General features: G+C 37.4%; 2 protein-coding genes across 5 annotated transcripts in view; one reads left to right on the plus strand and one right to left on the minus strand.

The window, feature by feature from the left end:
• LOC137622933 (lamin Dm0-like) overlaps window positions 1-8,201 on the minus strand; it is a 40,955-nt gene extending 32,754 nt beyond the window's left edge. For all 4 annotated transcript variants that reach the window (XM_068353508.1, XM_068353509.1, XM_068353506.1 and 1 more), the window contains exon 1: window positions 7,622-8,201. In XM_068353508.1, coding sequence (XP_068209609.1) covers window positions 7,622-8,046 — 425 coding nt within the window. In that variant the 5' untranslated portion in view covers window positions 8,047-8,201. The remainder of the gene's footprint in view (window positions 1-7,621) is intronic.
• Window positions 8,202-10,298: 2,097 nt separating this feature from the next.
• Window positions 10,299-11,074, plus strand: LOC137623432 (uncharacterized). Its single transcript, XM_068354266.1, has 2 exons — window positions 10,299-10,905; window positions 11,058-11,074. The coding sequence occupies exons 1-2, from the start codon at window positions 10,299-10,301 to the stop codon at window positions 11,072-11,074; spliced, it is 624 nt and encodes a 207-aa protein (XP_068210367.1).
• Window positions 11,075-11,541: the final 467 nt, after the last annotated feature.

Raw genomic sequence — 11,541 nt, forward strand, 5'->3', positions numbered from 1 at the left:
ATGCTTTCGACACGAAGATTAAATCCCATTATACAGTCTATCATATAGGCAAACGCCCCAATATGGACCGTACCCTCTCGAAATAGATTTAAAAGACAAAATGCTAAATCAAGGAAAATAGAAAAAAACTGGTTTCCAAATAAAGCATCGCGAACCAGGACACTACACCGTACGCACTCAGCCAAACGTGTCCATGACGTCACACCAGAGTAAACGAGGACGTCATCTCTAAATGAGTCTCGTGCTACCCACACACAGTTCAGTGTTTGTGTACCGGGGGGGGGGGGTTCTTTGGCTTGCGTAGGAGGGATTGTATCTTTTGGCATCTCTTCAATGGACTCCCAAGTTCCCCCTAAAATATCTTTATTCTAAAAATTATGAGGGAAGTACTCACAGGTGGGGCATATATCCACAAAAACTTCGCAAATGCCTTATCTCCCAAACAGTTTTCAAGTTTGATTATGACGGCACTACCTGTACATGTAGATTTCATCACACGGGGGGGGGGGGGGTTGAGAACTCCATTCCTAGCTACTCCGTTAAGGAAAATTACTTCACATACAAAATTGTTCTCTTGTCGAAATACAAATAAGGAGATATATACTACTATAAATTATAAAAATTGCAATAATAAGCATGAAGGCACTACATACACTAACACAATAGGAAAAAAAAAAAAAAACGTGTACAGTTTTCTATATAATAAAGAAGCATAAATGAATTATCAGCAAGTTATTCCATACAAATAGAACTAATACTGCAGGCCATTCTTAATCTAGAAAACATCTAAAAGAAAGATGATGGAATAAACTAGAAGGCAAAGAGTAAGCCTAGACAGAGCACGTGGGATTTATGACAAATCGTGACATTTAACAAACTTGACTAAAACTCAAATAAACGACTCTTACCCAAGTAATAAATAATATATTACCATTTTCTCTATAATGAAAGGGGTGAGTGACAAAGCACTATATTCAACGTAAAATTACAGGACTTATCGAGTTCTGTGACGCTCCAACCCAATGATTATGGCGCCTTGCCTCATGCTCAGGCATTCTTCAGGCTTCCGTCTTCCTCAGGTCAAATGTAAGAGTTTTGGCGAAGATATTAACGTAAACATTAAATTAAAAGAAAATTAAAAAAATTAACTCCTTTCTTTTTACCATAATGCGTGTTCTAGTTAATAATTCAGAAAATGAAAATTTAATCATATTGTACTATATTCTGAGGTTTTTCCTTTCAAGTTTATCAATCAGATTTTTGACAGACTCGCCACGAGTTTATTCGGAAAAGAGGTCAGCAAGCTGGCCCCAAGACTATAAGCTCCGCTTAGACATTCGAAAGACTGAAAATTTGAGGCTTTCAAGAAGAACCTGAAGACTTCTTGTTTTCTGAGTGCTTCAACAATGTGGATTTGATTAACACGGAACACGCTGTATTAAATGCTGAATACCAAGAATAAACTAAACGAGAAGGTCCTGTAGAAAGTAGGGTTCCACTGAAGTACAGGGCCAGAAAAGCAGCCCTCATATAAACAGCGGTAAACATAACCTTGAAAACAGAAATATCAGAATCTTTAGTTAAATAACCTACCAACAAAAATAAGGTTAAATGCGTTATATAACAACCATCAATCACAAATCATAAAACACTCAAAGCCTTAAATCTAGCCATTCACCTTTTCTCACACTATTGAATATCATTAATGTCGTATCTTATCTGGCCGGTAACGTGCGTAAGCCTTTAATCTACCACGAACGCGCCCTTCCGATGCCCCTATTGCACAAGGAATCAATTCATAAGGTTAGAGTGTAGTAACTTATCACCAAAATCCCTACTTGAGTTATGAAACTAATAAAACTGGACGGTTTTATCACCTGTGCATTACCGGCGCCCTAGTAAAATTCCATATTACATAACTACAGAATTGAGATAATCTTTCCTCAATTCATGACAAAAAATATACTGTACTTCGTTTTAAAATATTCTACGAAATAACACGGCCAGAATGTAATTATGTGCACACAGCGATTTCTATAAATAACCATGACATAACGACACAAGGCAGATCCGCCGGAATGTACTACAGCTGAGTAAAATAACATATTTTTGTGGAACAATTGCGAGACGCACCTGTAGGTTAGTTGTACATCCTTTGTAGCATAAGAGAACTAAATGTCACGCTAAATTTCCCATGTTGTAACTAGTAACATTGGGAACGAGACGAAACAAGGCATTAAAATATGCGTAAAGATTGAAAATACATATAAAAGCAAACATGAGAGAGAGAGAGAGAGAGAGAGAGAGAGAGAGAGAGAGAGAGAGAGAGAGAGAGAGAGAGAGTGTGTGTACCTGAATGACGAGAATAGCGGGTAGTACACATACGCATTCCATACAATAGCAGATAGGGTCGGCATTCCGGTGCCCTTGCATAATACCTAAGCTGTTCGACCACTGCCTCACCCAGCCAGTTGTGCACACGACCCCCATCCCACCCAAAAAGCAACCTTTAGCCCACAACGACCAAGTTGCCACATCATTCAACATTTCCTGAATTAATTTTAGTCTTGATAAGCATTGATGATTCGAAAGCCTCCCAGAAATGGCATTAGACACCTAGCGACAAAAAAAGATCTCAAATATACACAAAGTCTGTGTTAAAAAAACAAGATGAAAGAGAAAATACTAAAAGGAAAAAAAAATATACAATCACGAGTGAAAAGATAATAAAGGGTGGAGTGAGAAATGACAAAGCATCCATGCTGGTTGACACCTGGCCTTTGATTGAACATCAACTCCTAAATAAAGTCGACTTTTGCTAGTGACCAAAGCTCTACAGAGCTAAAAATAAATATGACGGACAGACAGGAACTTTTTTTTTAGTACTACACAGACGTAGTCGCAGCGATCACCTACCAAGACGAATACCAAAGTACTTCGACCTTTACTTATGCTGTCATCAAATGTACATAATATACATTTTGTCTTGGCAAGACACATGGACACGCTTACAAATTTCTAGAAAACAGATAATCTCACTAAATATAATCATTAAAAATTTGAGAAATAATGCCTACAGCAATTTCTAACAATAGCCTCCGCACTTAGGAGAAAACACTATACAGGAAAGAATTCTAAATATCTCATGATTGTAAACAGTGACTACCTTACACTAAGCCAACCCTCGCCAGCCACTACTAAATACCCCAAATACTCACTAATAGTGGCGTAGTAAGACGCAATCGCGTGCCAACACGCTCCAATGCCCAGTAGTTAGATCTTAAGGCAAAAGAATTAAAAAAACTGAACTATTACGTAAATGTCTCACAAATGATGTGCTTTCATTTCGGATAAAAAAAAAAATAAAACTTGCAGAGCAATATTTACTTAATTATCAATTCAAGCAGATATAAATCTTTGACCCAAAGAATTGTGAAGGAATACCATCATAAACAGTTCAACAACTCCATACTGTATTTCTCCCCATCTCTAGTTAGCTCTAAGCATATATTTGTCCACCAAACAAAATATCTCAACAAACGTATTGGCAGGATTTACTTTCAAATCCAAACCCTTACGACTTGGATACTAACCCCTCGTAAAATCAGAAATGAAGCTTAGAATACAAAATGGACAAACATTCTCACCCACATACTAAATAATCCCCTGTTAAAAGATGTAACGTCATTTTATGCAACATATCTAAAATAAGTTGAACAAGGTTTTTCAATATAATAATGGACAGCACTGAACCTCGAAAGATTTTTGAAAGATTCATGTCACACCAACACAAGGAACTAACAAAGGCAGAGGTACACAATTGACAGAATTGCTGGTACTAATGAACTGAAAAGTTCCAGCCAAAACCTTCTGGGTAACTACACAAATCACAGCCCATAGTTTAGGATCACCGTTACACCTAACACCTGTAGCAGAGGATCAGATAACTAGCACAGCAACAAACCCTCCAAATATTCTAGATAACTTATTCAACATTTTTCTAATAAGAGATTCGTCCCACAAAAACCTTATTCTGGGATGAACGAATAAAATTTTATCTCAAACAACTTGCTAGAAAATTACTTTTAAACAGAAATGAGCAACTAACATATTCAAATGACAACAAAATAACCAAGCTTCAATAAAATTAAAATTATCATACATTGGTCCAGTGCCGTATTTTTTTGTGGCAAATAAAGTATTTAACCTACTTATAGTTGAACATATTGCAACACTAATAACTGCCACTATAAAAAAGATTGTACTGCATTTATATATTCAAGATTACCTTAATTTATTTTAGCATTAACATTGCATGAAAAAGAAGTCTAAAATAAAAAACTACCTATCAAATACTCTGTAGTTGAATTGGAAGAACGTCAGGTCCTAATTTAATGCAAGATTTTAATTATGAGCTGTTTAACAAGTCTTTAATTCAGTTAATTAATGCAGTTTTGTAATCTGTGTTATTCAAAATAGACATTCATATCCATCTGTTTAATTTTACAAAGGATCTTTCACATATCCTATACTGGTTTTACTCTGTACTGGAGGCTTATCACAAAATTCTTCTTTGGGTTAAAGCAGTCCTGTATTCCTCCCCTATATAGGCCTGGCTCTATTTCTTTCCTGTCATGCTGACCATCATTGCAAAATGTACTTTCCTAAATGTTTGTACTTAGGAAAGGGTGAGGGTTGGGATGGTATTTGTGTGAGCATATCTATCCAAGTATTTAGCAGACATTATTGATGGGTCACATACACTAGTAATACAGTAATAATAATCATGAATATCATAGGCCCGACATCTATTCTTTCTTACAATGAAACTATAAGTAGTTTACAGTATAGCACTACCTCGGTTCAGGAGTAACTTTGAATACGAGTAAATCGGTGCATGAGCATTTAAATTCAAGTTGTTTCACATACACATTGTCAAATAGTTATGTACTGTACATGTGCAAGATAGGATTTGAAAATAACCAAACTATTACTAGTACAGTATTTACTGAATTTGGATATTGTAGAATTTTGTTGTAACAAACTACGTTATAGAAATTTTTATCATTTTCTAATTAGACAATAGAATAAGGTACAGCTCAGAATTACTGACTTGACAATTACCAAAATAGAGCATGTGCACTGTAGTGTCTGTTTAATGTGGTATCCTTCTAAATTTCTCCCAAGATCATCATAATTTAAGCCAAGCCTTGACCCTCATAAATCAATGATGTCCATATTTTTCATGAAAAAGTAACAAAATTGAATGCTTCACAACATTGCTAAACTATTGCAAAAATTGGTTTTAGTTTTAGATTTCAGACTTCAAGGGGTAATACTACTGTACAAGGCAAAGGCCTCCAACAGGAAAACAGCCAACTGAGGAAAGGAAGAAAATGTAAAACACGCAAGTATTACATAAAAAGTAGAAAATACTTTAAGATAAAGAACAATTTCAAATTAGAAGTCATATATAAATGATGTAATGAGATTTGCTGAGGTTCCATTAATTTAACAACCAGATTAGGAATATTATTCCATAATCTTATCAGAACTGGAATAAAACTATAATGTGGTATCATGCCTTATGAATGAAAGACATAACTTTGAATTAACTGCATACTGGATGCTACAGTCAGGAGAGATGAGACTGCAGGATGGTCTGAATTATGTAAAAACTTAGGCAACATACATAACGAACTAACTGCACAACTGTACCAGAGACTAATATCAAGATCAGAAATAGGGAATCTGATAGACCAAGCAGGAGAACAATACAGTACTTGAAACAAGGTAGAATGATAGAATTAAAAACATTCCATTTTCTAAGGATAGACTCAACACCAAAAGTCTTCAAAACTTCCAATAAAAATTTATTTTTATATATTGAAGAAGAACCAGACCATGTGTGTTTATCATAGATGTAAGAATCACACCTATGAAAAAAATAAAACTGTAAAATTTGAGTTGTTTACTGCATATTTATACTATGTCAATAAAAACATCTGCCAGTTGAGGAGCCACTGTCCTCAGCATACTTGCAAACATAATTCAATTTTCGTTAGGGTTCAACTTCATGCCTCATGATTTGCAACATGCATAAACTTTAGTTAGACCTCTGTTAAAGGATTCAACAACCATAAATCTACATTCGGAGATGGAACTGAGGCGGAGTACCATCATCTGCTCAAGCAACAAACTTATTTTCTAGGACAAACCATATCTGTAATATAGTATGAACAGTAATGGACCAACAAAACCATATATCACATTGACTATCCATACTATCTTGGAAGCATTACTTCTAAAACTAGAGATTTCCAATGGCCATGTCCTAGAAACATTGATCAGATTAAAATTGACAACAAAACAAAATATGTCCCATAATGAATTAATTCAATCGAAAATTAAAATTTTACTACACATGGGATGACCCAACACCTTTGCCAAGTCACCGGTATTTATACAATATGGGTCCTAATTGCAACCTGTATTATTGAAGTGAAGTGGTCATTACAAACTTAAATTTCTATCAATACAACATATGTAAAGATCACTTGAATGCTAAACAGCCCAAAGAGAAATAAATGTAAATTCTCTTCAACTAACTTTCAAGTGATCTAGTCATAATAATTCTTGAATTGCATGGCACAAGCGTTATCTCTACCAGCTCCCATTAAGAAGAATCAATAAATTCATATACTGTATCAATAATTGTCAACCAAACTACTATTAATTTTTTCGATGCTGGACTTTTCTGTCATGGCTCACTTTGCCTGCAAATAATTATAAACATTACCTTGGTAATGTGCAAGTAATTGGGTCATTGATATTTGTCCCCCAAAATACTCCCCCACTCAGCTAACGCTTATAGCACAGCACGTACCATTTGCCTGAACGGAGGAGCATTGGAAGGGCGATTCCTTCAGAGCAAAGCGAGTTACAGCGAAGCAAAACCAGCAACTGAATGTGTTAGTTTGTTGAGTAACAAAATCACAGATACACTTTGTGTGGGTGATAATGCATACGGATAGGAAAGATTCATGTTCTCTATGATAGCAGCAAGTCTGATGACCCAACGACTTAGAAATTTACGTTATCTCCGCTCCTCTCCTGAAAAGCGGTACATGTTACGCTTCGTGCTGTCCCTAATTGGAGGGATATTTTGGTGTGCAAAAATTTGGTGATCCAACTATCTACACACTAAATAACCTCACCCCTTACAACCAGAATTAAGAGTTGCCGATATATTCATAGGAAGTTTGAACATTTGGTAAAGTTGTACTGTATCACAGATGCCCTGTAGTACAGTACAATAATACCCATTAATCTGATATTGGTAACAAACACGACTGTTTCAAGTTATACCATTCAAAGCACAAGATAAGACTGAAAATCAAACTCCCAAACGGAACGACCTAACCTAACCATCCTTAGCATTACAGTCAAGCATAACATACCAATAGTCTGACCAATTTTAAGGTACCTTAACCAAGAATATGCAACAGTCCTTAAGTAGTGTGTCACATCTGTTCCGAGAGATTAAGGACATGCTATCAAAATAGAGAATCCTACCGGTAGCTTGGGATAACAATGACCTCAATGCTTGAATTGTACTCACTTTAACCTGAGGTCCTCGTTGTCAGTTTTTAATTTGCCGACGTCGATCTGCAGCTGGGCCTTTTCCTTAGCTGTATCGTCCAAAAGTTTCCTGGCATCGCTCAACTCCTGCTCGTAGAGTCCTTTCATGGACACCACCTCCTTCGTCACCGACTCCTGGATGGTTTCCACCTGCGAGCTGAGACGACTGTTTTCGAACTCCAGCTGTCGCACCCTGTCGATATACGCCGCCAGACGATCATTGAGAGATTGAAGTTCGGCCTTTTCTTGAAGTCTGGACAACCTCGTTGGGCTTAGTGGTGAAGAGCGGACTCTGGAACTGCTGCCTGGGGTGCTTGTGCTTGGCCCTCCTGTAGGTGTCGACCTGCCGCTGCTTGTGGAAGTGGTAGTGACCTGCGTCACTTTACGTGACGTACGAGTAGCCATGGTTGTTTAAAACTCACAACACTGAATAACGCAACGAAACCTTCCACAAGTTCGGCGTACTTTCGGTGATCTTTCACTACCGCCACCGACTACACTGTAAACACACCGATCGGCGTCCACACCTCTTTAACGTTCGCCGGGATGGCATTTGTGTAGGATTGCCAATATCTTCTAAAATGTACATTTCGTCAATATTTTCAAACCCTCACTGAAAATGGTAAAATTTTGTAGCTAATAATTTATTATTATAATTCATACAATAAAATTTATTTTTTAATATAACTATGGATAACCTATAATACATATATGTATTTTATTGCTGGAACAGCCAAGCCCCGTGGTCACGTGACTACAGCTTGGCGGCTGCGGCAAACATCTCTCCGGTGGTATTTCAAGGGATGATATCATTCGCAGTCTTAACACCACATGTCCAAGCTTGCTATCATCCTGCCATTTAATTGACATACTTAATTGCCAACGATAGTTGATTTCTTGAAAGGCAAAAATTATATCGCCATTAATCATGTTTACAAAGTTTAACTTTTATTTTCATGCAAGCATCAAATGCATTCATTATGTTCCATTTCCATAAGCACAATTTGCTGAAAATAATAATTATTCGATACTTTAACACTAAAATTATTTCAAATATATGACCGGTTGGTGTTACTGGAATAAACTGTAATTAGGTCATAAAAACTTGGAACCTGATTGGTGGAAATTTGGTTTTCTGCTACCATGCGTAATGGTTCGTTCTCTACTCTTCGTGTGTATTATTTACATATCAAATGTAAATCTTTTTTACCTCGTTTCTTTTATTTCAGATTCAAAAATAATTTTAGGCTTACCAGGTTTTCATTGAATATTTAGATAAACTTTTTTAAAACATCTCAGTCGTTGTTATTTAATCAATATTGGACATAAAGAACTAGACTTCTTAGTCATAGATACATATTAAAGTAAGGTATCTACGGGCATGGTAAATATTCACACTTCTATCAATTAAATGTATCAATCGACAGAAGGAAAATAGAAAACTTGATAAGAGTTAATACTTTCGTGGCTTGATACATTTTCTATGGGTGTTTTTTTTATTAGATTATGCCGTTTACTTCCATACACATTAATCATCATTGTCATCTCCTACGCTTATTGACGCAAAGGGCCTCGAGTAGATTTCGCCAGTTGTCTCTATCTTGAGCTTTTAATTCAATACTTCTCCATTAATCATCTAATTCCCGCTTCATAGTCCTCATCCATGTAGGTTTGGGCTTCCAACTATTCTTGTGCCTTGTGGAGCCCAGCTGAATTTTTGGTAAGCTAATCTTTCTTGGGGGAGTGCCAAGACCATGTTCAAACCATCTCCATCTACCCCTCATCATGATCTCATTCACATATGGCACTCGAGTAATCTCCCTGTTAGTTTCATTTCTAATACTACAGTAGTAAGATCATGTTAGCTTGTTATTTTCTACTGACTCGACCTATGGTAATATCTCTAGAATAGAACTTCAAATCATTCATTCATCACTGAAGCCCTGATAAACAAGTGAACACAGCGTATGACACTGGATCTGAGTAGGTATATTGTAGTCATTACTCTTTAAGGTGACGATTTTTGGGTCAAAAGTGGACCAGTTTCTCATCCTTCTACTTTACATATTAATGAATCCCCTCTTCCAGCTTGCTAGCCAACTTGTTTTAAGTTCAGGGAGCTACTCCATATTACAACTCTTCTATGTTGCTCATCAGCGCTGAGTGGACTCCCCAGACCCAGGCTAAATGACCCAAATTCCTTACATACATTCTATGATCTTGAAGAGCAGAAATATCCGTTAACAATACGGTCCCATGTTTGATTCATTGTCAGTGAGACTACAATAAATTATTGAGTTCCAAGCTAATCATCTTGAAAATTTTATCAAGATGTTAAGGCTAACTTAGCGATTACAGTAGTGATATCAAAGGTTAAATGTATCTAACTTGAATAACATTGGTCGAGAGTTCAAGCCCTACCCATAACCTTGTGGTAAAAATAAACCTGTTTATATTATCCTGTTGTTCATAAGGAGTGTTGTAATGTATGTACCTTCTTAGTTAACACAAATGTTTATTTATGTTTATGACTGTCTGATAATGTTTGTTTTGTTGTTTGCAGTGTACAACTGCAGTGGAATTGTTAATTGAATAAAACCTTAGTTCTGGATACACCAGGTTTACTTCAATTTATTCAATTAATCAATTCAGTCGCCATGGAACGGCTTCTGCGCCCATCCCGGTTTGATGTGGACCCTGACTCTGCCCAGGCTGCCAAGGAGTGGACACACTGGCTGAGGACATTTACAAACTTCGTTGAAGCGGTGCAGCTGACTACCCCTACGCTTGACAAACTGGTTCTTCTCACTAACTATGTGGCTCCTAGTGTGTATGACTACATTTCTGAGTGTGAGACTTATGAGAACGCTGAAGAGGTTTTGACATCTTTGTACGTGAAACCGAACAATGAAATATTTGCCAGGCATCTACTTGCCACTCGCAGGCAAAACTCGGGTGAGTCCCTGGATCAGTTCCTGCAGGCACTGAAGCTACTTGCTAAGGACTGTCAATTCAAAAGTGTAACTGCGGAGGAAGCATGTGACAGTTATGTTCGGGATGCCTTCATTAATGGTTTGGTCTCTGGTGCAATACGCCAGCGTCTGTTGGAGAATTTGACACTGAGCTTAAATACTGCTTATGAACAGGCCCGCACTCTAGAAATGGCCCAGAAGCATTCAGCCTCCTACTCTTCAGCAGAACCTGTTAATGCTGCTGTGTCAGCAATGAATCGAGAGGAGGAATCGTTTAGTGCTGAAAATAACAGTGTGTCTGTTTCTGCTGCTACTTCTAGTGCTCGATGTTTTTTTTGTGGGAACAACCGGATTCCCCGAACTCAGTGTCCTGCTAAGGACGCAGTGTGTTTGAAATGTAAGAAGCAAGGACATTATGCTAAGGTGTGCCGCTCTGTGAAACAGGCGAGTGGCTCTTCTAGCCCAAAATATTCTTCAGCAATGCTAGCTTCTATAGTGGGGGCCTCCCCTAAGTGTCTTGAAAAATCTATAACACCTCTCAAGCTTAATGGTAGCCCTGTCAGTGCCCTTATTGATACTGGGAGTTCGGACAGCTTTGTGCGTCATAATTTAGTGGACCTAAACAAACTAACTATGTCTCCAGAGCATGGAAAAGTCTCCATGGCTGATGAATCCCTGTCCTCAAACATCTTAGGTCTGTGCAGTGTGGACTTGGAGTTAAAAGGAGAGACTTATCACGGTGTTGAACTCAAGGTGTTACAAAGATTATGTAGTGATGTGATTCTAGGCCATGACTTCCTGAGGAAACATTCTGGTCTGGAAATGGATTTTGGAGGAGAGAAACCTCCTTTGAAGATATGTTCACTAGGTGTTGTTAAGGTGTCCCCTCCTTTCCTTTTCAAGAACCTGACGCCAGATTGTAGACCAG

This window comes from Palaemon carinicauda, chromosome 30 (genome assembly GCF_036898095.1).
Source record: "Palaemon carinicauda isolate YSFRI2023 chromosome 30, ASM3689809v2, whole genome shotgun sequence".
NCBI classification, from domain to species: Eukaryota; Metazoa; Arthropoda; class Malacostraca; order Decapoda; family Palaemonidae; genus Palaemon; species Palaemon carinicauda.

Coding starts and splice junctions, on each gene's coding strand:
- LOC137623432 (XM_068354266.1), top strand. CDS start 10,299: ATGGAACGGCTTCTGCGCCCATCCCGGTTTGATGTGGACCCTGACTCT.